This window comes from Haliotis rubra, unplaced genomic scaffold, assembly GCF_003918875.1.
Source record: "Haliotis rubra isolate DU_JTF1 unplaced genomic scaffold, ASM391887v1 Scf252, whole genome shotgun sequence".
In the NCBI taxonomy this organism is placed as follows: domain Eukaryota; kingdom Metazoa; phylum Mollusca; class Gastropoda; order Lepetellida; family Haliotidae; genus Haliotis; species Haliotis rubra.
This window is the reverse complement of record NW_025766581.1, coordinates 146,155-162,391: the sequence shown is the minus strand read 5'-3', so window position 1 is coordinate 162,391 and position 16,237 is coordinate 146,155. Positions and strand designations below refer to the sequence as shown.

Here is a 16,237-nt window from a genome sequence, read left to right as displayed (position 1 = left end):
TCTATGGTACGTGATATGTTTTGAAGGGTATAGACGTCAATAATGCTCCCACAAGGCTCATAATAAAAAGTATATTTAATGATTCTAATCTCTTGTTAAAACGGAAATATGGATGTGATATGATCTTGGAATCTACAGAATTTACTGAAAACACTTTGTTGAAGGTGTGTAAATAGCAAATATTTCTATTGTCTAGGACATCGCAGTGAGGCAGTAAGGGTGTACAAACGGTTATCTGACGACCAGAAAGCTGCAGTGTCTGACATCTGAAAAGTCAAGACCAGCCGAGGCCCACCCGCAAACCACTGTAACCACGGTTACAAAGACCGACCCATAGCCAGGATGTTCTGTTGGAGAGGCTTGTTCCACAATCTGAAATCCCATCTACTGACTGGCACAAAACTGTCCATGTTACTCTAAGCTTTAAGCATTTAATCATTAAATAAAGAATATTATCTTTTGAATTTTGTTATTTTATCTTGCCACAGGTATTCCCACTTGTAACACCCGGTTAGGGGTCTTTGTTCAAAAAGTAAAACCTGTAACTGGGTTTTACCACTGGTAAAACCTCCAACTGGAGGTTATTCCAAGGTTTTAAGCTACCTCTTCAATAAAATGGACAAAAATAGGGTTAGGTTTATAATGTCTGTAAAACACGCACCCGGTGTTGGTATGCTTACAAGAAATTCAGATAACGTGTCACCATAACCAAAAGGGAACGTTGATGCATTAAAGTGGCAAAAAGAAACTAAATGTCCAGTAAAGCAACTTTTAGAAAATCTTTGAAACAACATAAACAATACTGGTTACAATTCTTTCCCTGTCCTACACCTACTCCCTCTGTTTCCCAACTAAGCGATTTAATCTTTTACACATACGTATGTTGAGTTTGAACACGTATCTAAACAGTAAGTGACCGTTCACATGTCTTCATGTTCATCCAACTTCTAAATGCCTTCCTAGAACTGAAATGCATGTGTTGTGTAATTGTTACTTATAACACACCTTGACTTCTCCCACCCGTGAAGATCAGGGTTAGAATTGATCCTCAGTAGCCCATGCTTGTCGGCTTGTCGACTAACGGGATCGGTTGGACAGGCTGGCTGACATGGTTGACTCATGTCATCGTATCCCTGTTGCAAAGATCGATGTTCATAATGCTGATCACTGTCTGGTCCAGGCTCGATTATTTACAGATATCCGCAAAATAGCTGGAACATAGCTGAGTGCGGCGTTAAACAACAAACCATAATCAGCCAACATTGACCTCTCTGAACACTATTTCAAATAGAAGAGAAACAACACCTTGTTTATTCAAATTCTAATTTTTAAAATAACAGTGACAAAAAAAGGTATTCAGAATGTTATACTGACATAGACACATTGAGAAACATATGTTTATTAGGCCGAGGTCAGCTGTTGCTGGCGAGGTGCAGGCGGAGCAGCATTCGGCACGTACACGATGTATCAATGTCTCTCGCTCTCTCGGTTCATGATTATGATCACTGGACTAACCGGTCCAGACTCGATTAGTTACAATATTCCGCCATATAGCTGGAATATCGCTGAGTTGAGCCTTAAACAAGAGACAAACAAACAGGAGAGAAATAATTACATCCCCGTGACATTGTGACAATTAAGATCACCCGCATATCAGGCTAATAGATGAATGGTTTTCTCTGCCATTCCAAGATTCATGCAAAAAGGTGCAATATTTTCTATGTACAGAATGGGGATGATTTCTTTTATTAGCCTTTTTTTTACCGGACGTTTCATGTTGATAATATGTGTTGTGTCCGACATAAATCAGTCTACGATGAGCATATTCAGTGTCAAACATTACGTTTGTAAATTCTCCAGTATGTTTTAGTTATACTGCTTTGCATTTGTTTAGGGAAAAAGTGATGATATATTCCCCAACTTTAGTGAACAGTTTTTGATGATGCTAGCAAATGATTTGGTTCTTCAAATAGAAGTTGAGTTCATGATATCACCTCCCGAGGTGTGCAATCTAAACTAGATGTTGCAGCTTTCCTGTTTGCAACTGTTATGTTCCTACACAATGTCAAGCATAAAGTTGAAATGCAACATGCACGATGAAGCTGAAACTCTTGCTATGTTTCACAGAAATCAGCATATAGTAATACCTTTTCCATATAAACATACCTTTTACACAGTTACAGTTGTAATGCACGTGCATCACGATCACAGCCCGTGCTTAAATAATGACAATTCAAGCAGCTCCATCGCCCTATTTGGATCATGAATGTAACCGTTTTGTCTAGTCCGTCTCTATGTCAAGGACCACATTGCTACTCAGGCTGAAATGCGACCTAACCTTAGTCAGAAACTATCATCGAACACGAATAATTATCATGCACTTCTTGAGCTCAGCTTGGATTGTCAGCTTTAATATTGCTCTGGGTGCAGTTAAACAAAACACACAAATACCTTCGTGTGAACAAGACCCTATTAGGCTATCATGGATATTTTCTCTCGTTTTTTCGCTCATATTTCAGAATTATTACTAGACAGTTTATGTCATGCTCAAGAAGCAAAATGCTCCTACATTTTGACAAAGGCTCGACGTATTGCCTTGATGAATCAGATAACATATAGAGGGCGCAGCCACTCATCTGATATGCTCCGGAAATGAAGCCAAACTTTCGTAAAGTCTCACACAAATCTCAAGGTTCCTGCAGCTCTTTAATGCAGAATATACCGAACGCTCCTTAGGCGATTCCCAACTTGTTTGAATCAGCTAAGTGAAATTGACCAGAGACATGTGAATGAATATTGAGAAAGAAAGACAAGAAAATGTTGCCTCATTTTAACGCCGGGTCAAATGAACTGGCAAACACTCAAGTGTAATTTTAATAATTTTTCCGCGAATGTGGAAAGGGTTTTGTTTAAAATTTTCCGGAATGTTCATGCATGTGGTTGTTAGGGAATCTGTATCGTTCCTGTTATTGTAATCATATATCTTATGAAAATGGAATTCCATGGGTCCTTACAAATGTGATTGACGTCTTTCATAAACAGAGTATGTCCCATTTCACTAACACCAACAGAAACATATTTTGAACAAACTGACACTTTATGTGATTTCAATTTAATTACCTACAACTTTTTTCACCAAAAGTATCACCGTCAAAGAATAACTGTCGCTAGCCGAAATATACTTCCAATCTAGACTGACAGTATCTCAGACTGGTATCCCAGATTTGCGATCTCGTCCCAGCAATTACATCTATAAAAGGTAGGGCCAAATGTTACCAAATTTCCTTGTCCTCCTCTCTAGTAAAGTCTACTCACAGTATTTTGTGTGTCTCTCGTCATCATGCCCATCAAACTGTATCACTATAGCACAGCTGTTCAAAGCGGCATTACACCTCATTCCATTGAATTACAACTCGCGATCGTTCATTCATCGCTACAAAGAGAAACGAAGCAAAACAGAAACAAAAGCTGAAATGTACATGTGCAATAAAATGGTCTGATGTATAGGAAATGTGAAAATGGGTGCACAAAATGGAAACGTGACGTCAAGTATTTCAAATGTTAGCATTGTTCTACGAAATAATATGATTTAATACCTGAAATCTCACTAAATTTCCTTGTCCAACCATATGATCACATGAATTTCTCATCTTCAGGGTCATCTAACGGACAGAAATAGAAACTGCGCACATTCATTTTACTTCCTAACAAGCAATAAAATCTGAAAAGAGAACAATTTGGCTTGGGGTGACATTTCAATATAGTGTCTCCTGTGTATAATATGTGAAAACAGGGATACAGTATACCCTTGACCTCAAGACTTCAATTTGTATACTTCCTTTCAAAAGTTTAGACTCACTTAAAACAGTCTAAACTTTTGATGGGAAGTACATTACACTAGTGAGTCTAAACTTTTTGAAAGGAATTATATATGGTTTTAGGAAACATCGCTCAGTACTAGAAATATCGTTTGAAATTTGTTTGGGCCCATGCTTTGTTGAACGGATGATGAGATCATTCTAAATACACATACAGTGGTGTGGTCATATACACGGAAACATGTACACTTCCGAGTAACAAAAAACCTAACCAGCATCGGGTTCGTTATTCCTCAATTCTATCCAACACAAAATGTTCTTCGTTTTTCGAAAAACAAATAATATACCCAGACTCTACCTTAGCTTTAGCCTATCATAGGGATAACGGAGAGGAATATTTCCTTCAAACTTCAGCTGGTTCAGCACACTGTTGAGATCAAGTAGTCGTTGTGTAGCTCAGGTCATCCCAGGAATCTCCACAACAGCTGGTGATCTTTCACCTGGTGGACTATTTCACTTCATGCTGGAAACGACCTATTTGAATATTGCATGTCTGCAATTCACTGACAAAGCTATGCCCATACGTTTTGGTGAAGACACAAGCCATTCCTGACTAACACCATGCACAGAATGTCATAAACCGCAGCTCTGCACTGACTTTCATTCTTTTGATTTTTATGTCAGACAAACGCGCACCCTTTACTTCCGTGTCTGTGCATAGAAATAAGAAACCGTATTTATCACAGAATATATCGCACATGCCTGCCTGATCGCCATCTTCTAACGTGAGCAGCTCCCTGACAAACTCTCCCGACTCTGTCAGCTGTATCACCTTGTCTGCGTCCCAGTCTACAACCAGGATGTCTCCTGTGCTGGTAGTTGTGATACCACAAGGGTAGCTGAGTGCCTTGTCTCCGGTGGGGGCGTATCTCCATAAAACATCCCCCCCTGACGTCAGACATGTCACAGAAGTATTCATACAGTCAGACACAAGTAGGTTGCCCTTGTTGTTGACACACATGTTGAAGGGACAGGAAAACAGCGAGTCATCATTGTATGTAGTGACTGACCTCAACACGTGTCCAGCCATGTCCAGGATATCAACACATTCCCAAGTACCTGCTGCTAGAGATGAAGGATTCAGAACAGCCAGACTGAAGTATCCAGCAGGTGTTTTGGTGGTAGAGAGCAGCACCAGGTCAGGGGTCACTTCTATTATTACAATCTGATGGGAGTATGGGACAGCAACCATCACTTGCTTCTCATTCAACTGTGTTATCCCACGTGGGGCGTTGCCAAGGGGAAGTTTACTATGGCATGAATGATTATTTCTTGTGAAGAAAGATTTCACGCACTTGTTATTATCGTCCGTAACAACACATGTCTGTACACCATCTACAACCAGGACTGTCACATCAAATAGAAAAGGGTCCTTCTCATCACCCTCCATCCTCCCATCTATCGTGTCACCCAGCACTGGAGATGGCAGATATTGCTCCTGATCCTGGTATGGGACGTCAATCTTCCCCAACTGCAGGTTATCGAGGACCTTCAGGACGTTGTCAGTGTCTGGTGTAAAGATGACGTCATCTATTCTCCGGATGTCTGCTGCCTCTGTACCTCTGACATCCTCCATCTCTACAGCTCCAGACTCCCAGGCCTGATACGCGTCATACAGGTCAATCTCACAGTCCGATACCAAGGCCTGGTCAATAAACTCACAATGTTGTCTGTACATCTGCATCTCGATCTCTTCCAGCTTCACATCAGCTTGGAGTTGGTCGGCGTATGTCTGTGATGTGTTATTCAGTTCATCCAAGAGTTGTGTTTCTTTCTGTTTAATCTTGTTAATAGCTGTCTGGCAGATCAATCTAATATTTTGAACAGCTGACTCTGTGATTCTAGAATTACTTTGGAGTTTCTCCTGTTTTATGTCTACTTTCTTCGACCTCACTTTCAGTCTCTTCTCCATGCCAAGTCTCTTCTCCATCAGTGCTGCCTTCATCCCTGGCTTCATAGACTCAATGGTGACGACAGTCTTACAAGCTCTATGGTAGATGATACAACATGTCTGACAGGCAGCCTTCCCACAGTCTTGACAGTGGAACTGAACAAGGTTACTCTTGTGTTCCGTGCACTTGATCCTCCGTTTGACATTTGACCTAGACCACAGATCACACAGGTCATGGTTTAGTGAATTGGGTGTCACCCGGTGTGTCTTCACACATTTGTCACAGAGGGCCACTTCACACTCAGGACACCACAAGACCCCTAGAGTTGTCTCCCCTAGTTGCTGACAGATCGTACAACAGGTGCTCGAGGTCTCTGTAAACATAAGTTCACGTACTTATTTTCATCACAACTTGAAAAGGCTACTAAAGAAAGCAGGGTATTTTTAACACACACAGATGTAAATGTTAAGTCTACCGCTGGTTGTAAATACATACATACACATACACACACGCATATCATATTTTCACTTTACCTTGCACAGCTACTTCGGACCTATAGGTGTCAATCAGCCCCTGTATCACAATGCTGGCTTTGATCTGCCCCGCCCACTCCTCCACCGGCCTGCTGGGGTGGGGGACCTTGGTGTCTTGTCGACAGCAGGGACAAGGGATGGTCTTGGACTGTACAGCATCAGGTCTGGTTTGGATGTATGAGGTGACACATTTCCTGCAGAATGTGTGATCACACCTCAGTGTAGACGGGTCTGTGTACATCTCGAAGCAGATGGAGCATGTGAGGAAATTATCTTTTACTTTCTTCTCTAGCCCGGCGGTCGCCATCTGTAAGATACACATGCAGTTTGTGCCTGTTTAGTTTAACACAAATAAATTACGTCTAGCCCGGCGGTCGCCATCTGTTAAATTCACGTGTCAGAGTTCCTGATCTAGTTCAAAAGTTACATACGATATGCATTATTTCCAGGCATTTCTACAACATACGCATGCACGTGGGTCAGAACCCCGATTCGCCCTCATTCTGTTTCTGGGGTTTTCGGCATCATAACCTTGTTTCAGAGGCAAGAGTCACAGAACGGTCCCCATATTAGGGAACATGAATTAGCGACATGACCCACCTCTCCCTCATCGGTCAGGCATCCGATGGGTTGAGACATAAGCCTGTCTAAAGATACAAAGTGACCATAGGTAGCTTCCCCAAACATGAAATGAGGGAAACTGGATACGGGCCAGGAATGTCAGTTATTCTAATTAAAAGAATGTATATATAACTGTGAACCAGCAGTGCTAGGCAGGCCGGGCTGAAGCTGAGAGTTCAGGGCCACCTCCTGAACACCATACCCGAATAAATCGCTGTGGACCCACAAACGGACTTGTGTTCTGAACAGAAGGGGGCGGTGGGGTAGTCTAATGGTTAAAGCGTTGGCTCGTCACGCCGAAGACCCGGGTTCGAATCCCCACATGGGTACAATGAGTGAAGCCCATTTCTGGTGTCCCCCGCCTTGATATTGCTGGAATATTGCTAAAAGCGGCGTAAAACCAAACTCAGTCAGTCTGAACAGAAGACATATCCCGCAGAGCATCAACTAATCTGAGGCACATATTATATACTTGTGGGGTTTCACCTAAGTAGCATCGTTCTAGGCTTTCGTCCCTCACCAAGGTGACACCCTCAGATAGAATACTGTACAATGTTATCCTATCCATAATGGCTTCCAAGGGAGATACTGCTTGGGTGCAGACGGTTGCGATGTTATTGTTTACCATGACATCATCAGCAATGACACAATAACTGGAACAGTAACGGACACAACTGGAACTGCCTACCGCTTTATGACAACATATCATTTACTCATTTCGACGGTGGGGTAGCCTATTGGATAAAGGTTTGCCCGTCACGCCGAACACCTGGGTTCGATTCTCCATACGGGCACAATGTGTGAAGCCCATTTCTGCTATCCCCCGCCGTGCTATCGGCGCATAATAGAGAAGACATGTAAAGGCGTCAGAAATGTAGAGCTCCACTTCTACAGTGAACACGGGTATATTGATTAATGCACACTGTTGACGTGCTCCGTGGCAACAAGGTACATATGGACTAATTAGGAGGAGCGATATGCTCGCCGAATGACGCCATTGTTAATATTATTCATCACTGCATTAATATTAACCATTACTGAGGTAAAATCTGTAAACATGTAACACTTCATATACATGCTTTGTTTGACCATTTTACATATTTGGGAATAGCATGATATGGGACAATATGATCAAGGAAACACTGTACTTGTGTACTATGAGGCTACCTGTACTGTACTGTACTGTACTGTACTACCGAGGTTAAGTCTGCAAACATGTAATACTTCATATACATGCTTAGTTTGACCATTTTACATATTTGGGAATAGCATGATATTTGACAATGTTATCAAAGCAACACTACTTGTGTACTATGAGGCTACCTGTACTGTACTGTGCTACTGAGGTAAAATCTGTAAACATCTAATACTTCATATACATGCTTAGTTTGACCATTTTGCATATTTGTGAACAGCATGATGTAAGAGTGAGTGACAAAGGAAACACTGTACTTGTGTACAATGAAGCTATCTGTACTATACTGTGTACTACCGAGGTAAAATCTGCAAACATGTAACACTTCATATACAGTCTTAGTTTTGACCGTTTTACATATTTGTGAACAGCATGATATTTTGACAATATGATCAAGGAAACACTGTACTTGCATACTATGAAGCAACCTGTACTGTAATACTGAGGTAAAGTCTGTAAACATAATTCTGGGAATAAAAACATGGGGGAAAATTCTATTTATAAACGTATTTTGTGATTGTCTCTATTCAGTAAGTTTCAGGGCTGGGTGGCACAACAACACAGCCAGGTTGTAATGTGAAAACGAAAGTAGGTGACTGCCTTGTTACAACCGGTATTCAATCGACTAGATATTTGTAGAATAATGATTTACAAAAACAATAAATCCATGGTGTCAGCTTGACAAGATCTACGTTTAGGTTAACGACAAAAGGCACCTGAATGTCTTCCTTTCCTATAGGTGTGTCCAAGTGTGATTACTGCACTGTTTCAAGAAGTCTTTTCTGTAACCGTTCACGCAGCTGCACTCACCCTCACTCGGTCGCAGTTCGGCTCTGTCCGTAAAACGGAGCCCGGCACAATTCATTCCATTCCATTCGTCACATCTCGCCGCACTCCAAGAACGATTCAGCTTGTCCCGGAATGACACGAGTTGGTCACGAATGAAATAGAGGCGAGTAGTTACGAAAGAATTATTGACCCAGCATAATACTATATGTAGAACAGCTCAGGTAGTGGAGGAACGATTGTGTAGATGCGTAAAACAATTTACCGTTGAGGATTATATTTATAACGCTGTAATTCAGTCAAAGTGAATAAAGTTTACTTAAAAAGTCTGCACTCGCCCTATAGGGTGAGAAATATAAACTTTCCACTCGTCCTTCTAGAATTGTACTTGCCCTAAGGACATGCATCACAATGAATGTAAATTTAAATTATATTATTTCAAAATGTTTGCTTCCAGTAAAACTGCAATAAACATTACTTACTTTGTCTTCCGTACAAACTCTTTGACAAAATTGAATTCTTTCACCATTTAAGATAGCTGAACTACAAGGAAAAAAAAGAAAAATATTACTTTTGGGTCAGAAAACGTACTCGTCCTCTAGGACAAGCAAATTATGTTTTTCCCTTGCCCGAAACACATTTTACTCGTCAATACGAGCGGACGAGTGGAATTTCGAGCCCTGACTGTTCTGTAATTATAAACTGTTTTGTTTGTCTGTTTGTTGTTCTATGGTGGCTCATTCGGGCCATCGCTTTATCGCCCTGTAAAATCTAGGCCATATCGCGACAAAGCGACAGTACGACACGACATTACCATATGGTGACACGATATAGCGATATTGCGATACAGCCCAAAAAACCAAATAGCGATAACACGACACGATATGACGATAGCAAGACACGACATGGCGATAACTCGACACGACAATGCGATAACACGACACGAAATGGCGAAATGGTGATACTGCGATAAAGCGATAATGCGATATAAACAGGCGACACGGTGATATTGCGACATAACGATATGACGAAATAGCGATACTGCGATAAAACGAAATTGCAATAATGCGAAATGGTTATACGCGACATGGCGATACTGCGATATGGCGATAAAGCGATATATTCATCTTTATATGAGTTTGTGTGTATGTGGTATGTGCGTGTGTGTGTATGTGTGTGTGTGTGTGTGTGTGGTGCGTCCATGTTGTATTTGAATTAGTATCGTATTACCTTTAGTCAGAAAGCAAACACTTTCTAGGGATTTCACGTAATGATAATATTCGGTGTATGCAAGTGGATTTTATCCAATAGTAATCTCCTATGCGTGCACAGCATGAATATGGTGCTAGTGTGTAACTCATCGTCTGAATCATCAAAATGCTGCAACAACCGAATAATACATACAGAAAGAAACAAACATGATCGACGAAGCACCGCGAAAAGAACATGAAAAGATGGAGTGGTTATTATTATTTATGACTGGATCTCTTATAGCAGCTGTTAAACTTCGGCGTCATATCACCATTAAGTAAAGCACAACGGAACAACGTCGGCGAATGGAATCATTGTTCCATCCATAAGTGTAGAAAATGACACTAAATGTAAAAATGTTTGATTTATTTACCAGTTTTCTTTAAATGGTCATTACTAGCATATCATTTGGCTGATTTTATTCAATCTTAATACATACAACACGAAGTAAAAGTTTGTTATTGTACAAATTTATCATTGTCTTATCTTTAAAACCATCGTATGAGCTACAACCAAAAAGTGTTATTAATACATTGCATGTACAAAATAAGGTTCTGCTGTTTTAAAATAAAGTGTACTATTCAGCTTTTTCTCGAATTGCGTAAACTGTCATGCCGTTTTGGGGTACATGTGTTTTAAGGCCTATGACAAACGGCTTATTAACATCTGTAGCGCGTATACGTGTTGTAACTAAATATACACATGAGCGTTAATTAAGCATCACCTGAAACTAAGGGCTATTGTAAAACTTTTATTTCAAACAGGCGATCATACTAGAATGCACGAATGCACATGTTAAGCACGTGCTTCACCCAACATATAAAACGCAGTGGGTCGCAGGTTCATGTTCTGCGAACGCGCCTAGCACATTGGGGTATATATTGCAGTATGTGCACTCCGAACTGATATATAAGATGGCAGTACAAAACATCAACGTTTCTTGACAAGGCAAGACTTTCGGTAAATGGAAAGTTATTGGCATTGATGACGCCCCATGCCAAGTCAGCATCGGTGCTAAGGTTAACATTAACGGTTGTTAGCTGACTTGTAAGGAAGCACGTGGTCACCGGTGAACTGAAGGATCGTTCAAGACCTGAAAGATCGAGAAGGCCAATGACCTTGATGTTGATTCGACGCAATCCCATGCCTCATGCCGAGGAATTGCGCCGGAAAAGGAAATTGGCTGGTCAGGGGTATGTCGTCCGATTAGACTAGAGCCGTCATCGCCCATTTGGAGAACAACGCCATCGAAACATTACCCTGACGCACAAGGAAGAAGAAGAAGAAGAAGGGTTTATTTTTTGTATAAAGGCCATACGACCCATCGTACAAGGTGGTACAATAGTGATTTTGGTTACCATTTTCATACAACAACGCTAACAGGAGCAGAATAAACATGTTCTAAGAACTGGACAAAATTATTTATGCTGTTATTGTTGGATGATGTACATATGCTGCGAAGTGAATAATAACATCCATGGACCGTTTTCGGGGAATGTAACGCCGACGCATATCCTCATAGCGTTTACAAATATAGACAATATGGATTTCATCCTCAATACTTTTACAGTGTTTACATAATACAATATCATCATTGCAGGAGGCAGTACCTCTTCTAATATATTTGATACCTAGTGCATTACACCCTGATCTAAATAATGTGAACAGACGCTTGCACTTATTACTTATGTTCAATGATAAATATTTTTGACAGGTCAACAGAGATTTATGGGACTTATAGAAGGACAGCGAAGGAACATCTAGGGACAAATGCCACTCTTGCATAGAGCAGTTGTTAATTCTTTCAGTAAACATATATAGAAACATTTTTGTATCCCCGACATCTTGTGAAATCCAAGCTATACCAAAGCCAAGATAAAATAACAAATCACTGACATGCCGAGCCCATGTGGGACGTTTCCTGAATTCAACAGATAATAAAAAAATTATAACATTGATATGGATATCTACTTTGATGCATTCTCAATAATCTTAGCCAGTATTTAATACATTTGACAAAACACACATTGCTTAAGGGTGCCCTCCCACATTCCCAATATGCAGCATCATTAGATGGAGAAGGAGCCCCGATATGAACACCATCAACCATCTCTGAGACTATCTTGAACGACAAAATAGAGCTGGAGGTCCTCCTGTACAAAATCTGCAGGATTGGCGCATACACTCCATGAAAAATGGCAAAGCATTTCGATCCTTAGACTTCGAGGCATGATTGTCAGTATGAGGAGGAGACTGACAGATGTTATCCGTGCGAGGGGTGGCAACACCAGGGACTAATGCGGTCGCCAGTGGTGGTTCATACAATCATAGTAAACAATTATATTATTTGAGAACTGTTTGACAATTAGATTGGTGACGTAGTCATGGTGACCATACTTTCCGGCATTGTCCAACAAATTCAGTTTTGTTTTTGTTTTAATCAGAGTAAAATATTTATGTTAACATTTTAATGCGCGGGATCTTGTTTGTTTTTCAACGTGTAGTATTTCCGTACTTATTTAGATAAAATGTGGGTGGTGCTTCATATAATCCTTTTGTGTACATGACCATATCCACACAAGTTTGTAACTGTTTGTTTCCAAATCGTTTTCCAGTGGCATCATGTTATAACAACTACAAGACAGCATGCTTAATACCATAAACCAGTCTTTCATGATCTATAAATATCTATATAGACAGATTGAAACCCTTGCACATTAATCATATACATTTATTATATATCTGAATTTATACTTTATAAACTAGATTTTTCACCCCCAAAATGTTTACATTCCCATACATATACTTTTCCAGTAAAATCCTAATGTTCTAGCCTCGACAAATCTGATAAAAATAAATGAATTGGACCTACTTTTGTATCAAATACTTTAATCCAATCATGTGTAATATTATAGAACAAACTTTATGATAACAACTAAAAAGCCCGGGATACAATATTACACATAACTTCTTTGAGTAGCATTTTAGAAGTTGGGAAGTACAATGTAGAACAAACTTTATGGATAACAATTTCTTTTTATTCGTGAGTGCGAATGACTATTTGGACAATATTTTTTACAAATAAAAAGCCAGATTTTTGAAACCGTATATTGTTTATATAATTGTATTAATGTTATGTCATTAATCATGAAAGGCATTTCTACATCATTAGTATTATTTTGATACTGTTTTGTGGTATCTTTGATCCGCTTCACTTTGTCAACATATATGTTTATCTCGTAAAAGAGAGAGCTGTTCAATTTCCAAAATCCACGGCCTTTTTTACATCACTGAATTTCAAAGCAATCCAGTGTAATGAGTGGTCTACCCTATAGCTTGGATCTATACCTGTGTTTGTGACAGAATTCTCAAGACTTCTTGATAAAAGGAATTAGTCCACTCTAGCTTGTTTTATAAGGTTTTGATGGCGCCACGTATATCACTCTTGTAAAGGGTTATTATCTCCACGGATCAATAACATTAAATTCTTCAATATATTCTAGCAATACATTTCTCACCTTAGTGTTATTTACATGCTTGTTGTTATAAAGATCAAGTTCAATATCTTGGATAATGTTCCAATTACCACAAATAATCAAATACTCTGAGTCCAAGCGTTTGATGATATCAAATATGTTATGGATACATTTTTATTGTGACCATACACCGATATCAAAGTAATTGTTCTTTCTTCAATTTCTATTTTTAATGATAAGTAGTTTCCAAATTCTTCATCTTTAATTTCTTCTATAATTTTGAATTCAAAGTTCTTATTGAATAAAATTGCTACTCCTATGGAGTTACTTCTATAGGAACTGCATTTACAATGTTTTGATCACCATTCATGTTCGATATTACGTTCTAAATCGGATGTAAAGTGGGTGTCTTGTAGACAGTATATACAGTATGTGCTTTTCAAATATTCAAACACATCTCTGCTTTTGTTCACATTGTTTAGGCCTTGACAGTTATTACAATATATTTTTACACTGTCTAACATGTTGGGTATTTTCTATGCTTAACCAAGTAGATGAAATGTGTGCCAACCATAGGTAATTCAGTATTTGATGGGCAATGTTTAGTACCTGGGTTTTTACAAAAACATGAAAAAAGGTAAAGTTGGTAAAATAACAATTCATTAGAAACACCCAAAAAACCTCCGAAAGCTCCAACCACCTATGACTGGGGCTATAGAAAACTCGTTTCTAAACAAAATTCACCAAACCTTGTCCTCTGTAAATATAATTCAAGTTGTAGTACATGTATATATCTGTCTGGTTTAAAGCCAGACTGAGAGTATCAAATATTAATATCAAGCACGTTACTAACACCTTCTTCTGCGACTGAATCTCGTCTTTACCGAATTTCCGGCAACACATATGTTGTTTCATACGTCCGTGAGTGTCTTTTCATGATAATTCATAACTGTAGAAACAAAACAATACCACAATACATAAAAAGTTCATGAATGTCCATCCATTTCTTGTAAGTGAACTTGCTCATCTGACACCCGTCTCTACACCACGTATCGGGCAATCACTGTCACTTACTGCACGTGCCGCATCAAGTTGCAGTGGCGGCATTTGTTTACAAAACATGAGTGACGTGTGAAAATACAATTATTGTACATCAAATTTTGTAATATCACACACACACACACACACACACACACACACACACACACACACACACATATATATCAATACATACACACATAAACATACACACACACATATATACATATATATATATATATATATATATATATATATATACATACAGAGAGAGAGAGTGAGTCTAAACTTTTGATGGGTAGTGCGCGCACGCGCACACACACACACACACACACACACACTTTTGGTGCAGCTTAAAATTAGAGCTTAAACAAATTTGCATATTGAGGCTCATATAAATAAAGGCTTTGGAATGCGTTGATTTATGTTCCCTGAATGTTGTCCTTGAGAGGTATTACAATATATTTTTACTTTGTATAACATGTTGGGTATTTCCTATGTTATCCACGTAGATGAAATGTGTGCCCAGCATAAGTACTTCAGTATTTGATGGGCAATGTTTAGAATCTGATTTTTAACTAAAACAAAAATTGAAGGTACACTAGGTAAAGTAACAATTCATTATTAGCTTCCGAAAAAACAAACCAAAGGCTCCAACCACTTATGACAAGGGACATAGGAAGCTCGTTTCCAAACTAACTTCACCAAAACCTGTCCTCTGTAAATATAACTCAACTAGTAACAACATCTGTCTGGTTTAAAGCCAGAGTATCAAATATTAATATCAAGATGGGCAATGTTTAGAATCTGATTTTTAACTAAAACAAAAATTGAAGGTACACTAGGTAAAGTAACAATTCATTATTAGCTTCCGAAAAAACCTCCGAAAGCTCCAACCACCTATGACTGGGGCTATAGAAAACTAGTTTCTAAACAAAATTCACCAAACCTTGTCCTCTGTAAATATAATTCAAGTTGTAGTACATGTATATATCTGTCTGGTTTAAAGCCAGACTGAGAGTATCAAATATTAATATCAAGAACGTTACTTACTAGTTTTCTGCGAATGACTTACTCAGTCACTTATTCACGTGTTCATAGTCTGTCTGACAGTCCCTGAACCACATTATTGTCCCTACAGCCTAGCCCTCGCTGCAATGTTAAGGCCCTAAATGAAGCAAGTCTAGATTTCCCCAGGTTATTTTATTATAGGATATTTATTTAGCGCACATATCCACGCAATTAGTACATGCTCAAGGCGTTGATATTTTCCCCCTCGATATCAATGGATGTCAATCTCCACGGCACATCGTATTATCAATCTCAAGTCTCCGGGGAGCATACAACTCTTGCAGCCACTAGGCGCACCGAGTTATTGCGGCTTTCTCATCCTTACGAGGTACCCACTGACAGCTGGGTGGACTGGGACACAGTCACAGTACTTGGTAAGAGTTCATCCCGTTCCCCCATCCCAAATAATATTTATAGATATACTAAAATTATTAACAAAACTTAACACAACAATTACTAGAAAACTCACAAAATGACTAAAAGTCCAAAATTTACG

The 16,237-nt window shown here is 39.2% G+C and overlaps 2 protein-coding genes across 2 annotated transcripts in view; both read right to left on the bottom strand.

The window, feature by feature from the left end:
• The window catches only part of LOC124279547, a 128,391-nt gene that overhangs the window by 25,826 nt on the left and 86,328 nt on the right, over nt 1-16,237 (bottom strand). The window lies entirely within an intron of this gene.
• LOC124279579 overlaps nt 4,432-16,237 on the bottom strand; it is a 132,558-nt gene continuing 120,752 nt past the window's right edge. Inside the window, exons 6-7 of the mRNA XM_046715420.1 lie at nt 6,304-6,409; nt 4,432-6,143 (exon numbers count right to left, since the gene is read on the bottom strand). Coding sequence (XP_046571376.1) covers nt 4,432-6,143; nt 6,304-6,409 — 1,818 coding nt within the window. The remainder of the gene's footprint in view (nt 6,144-6,303; nt 6,410-16,237) is intronic.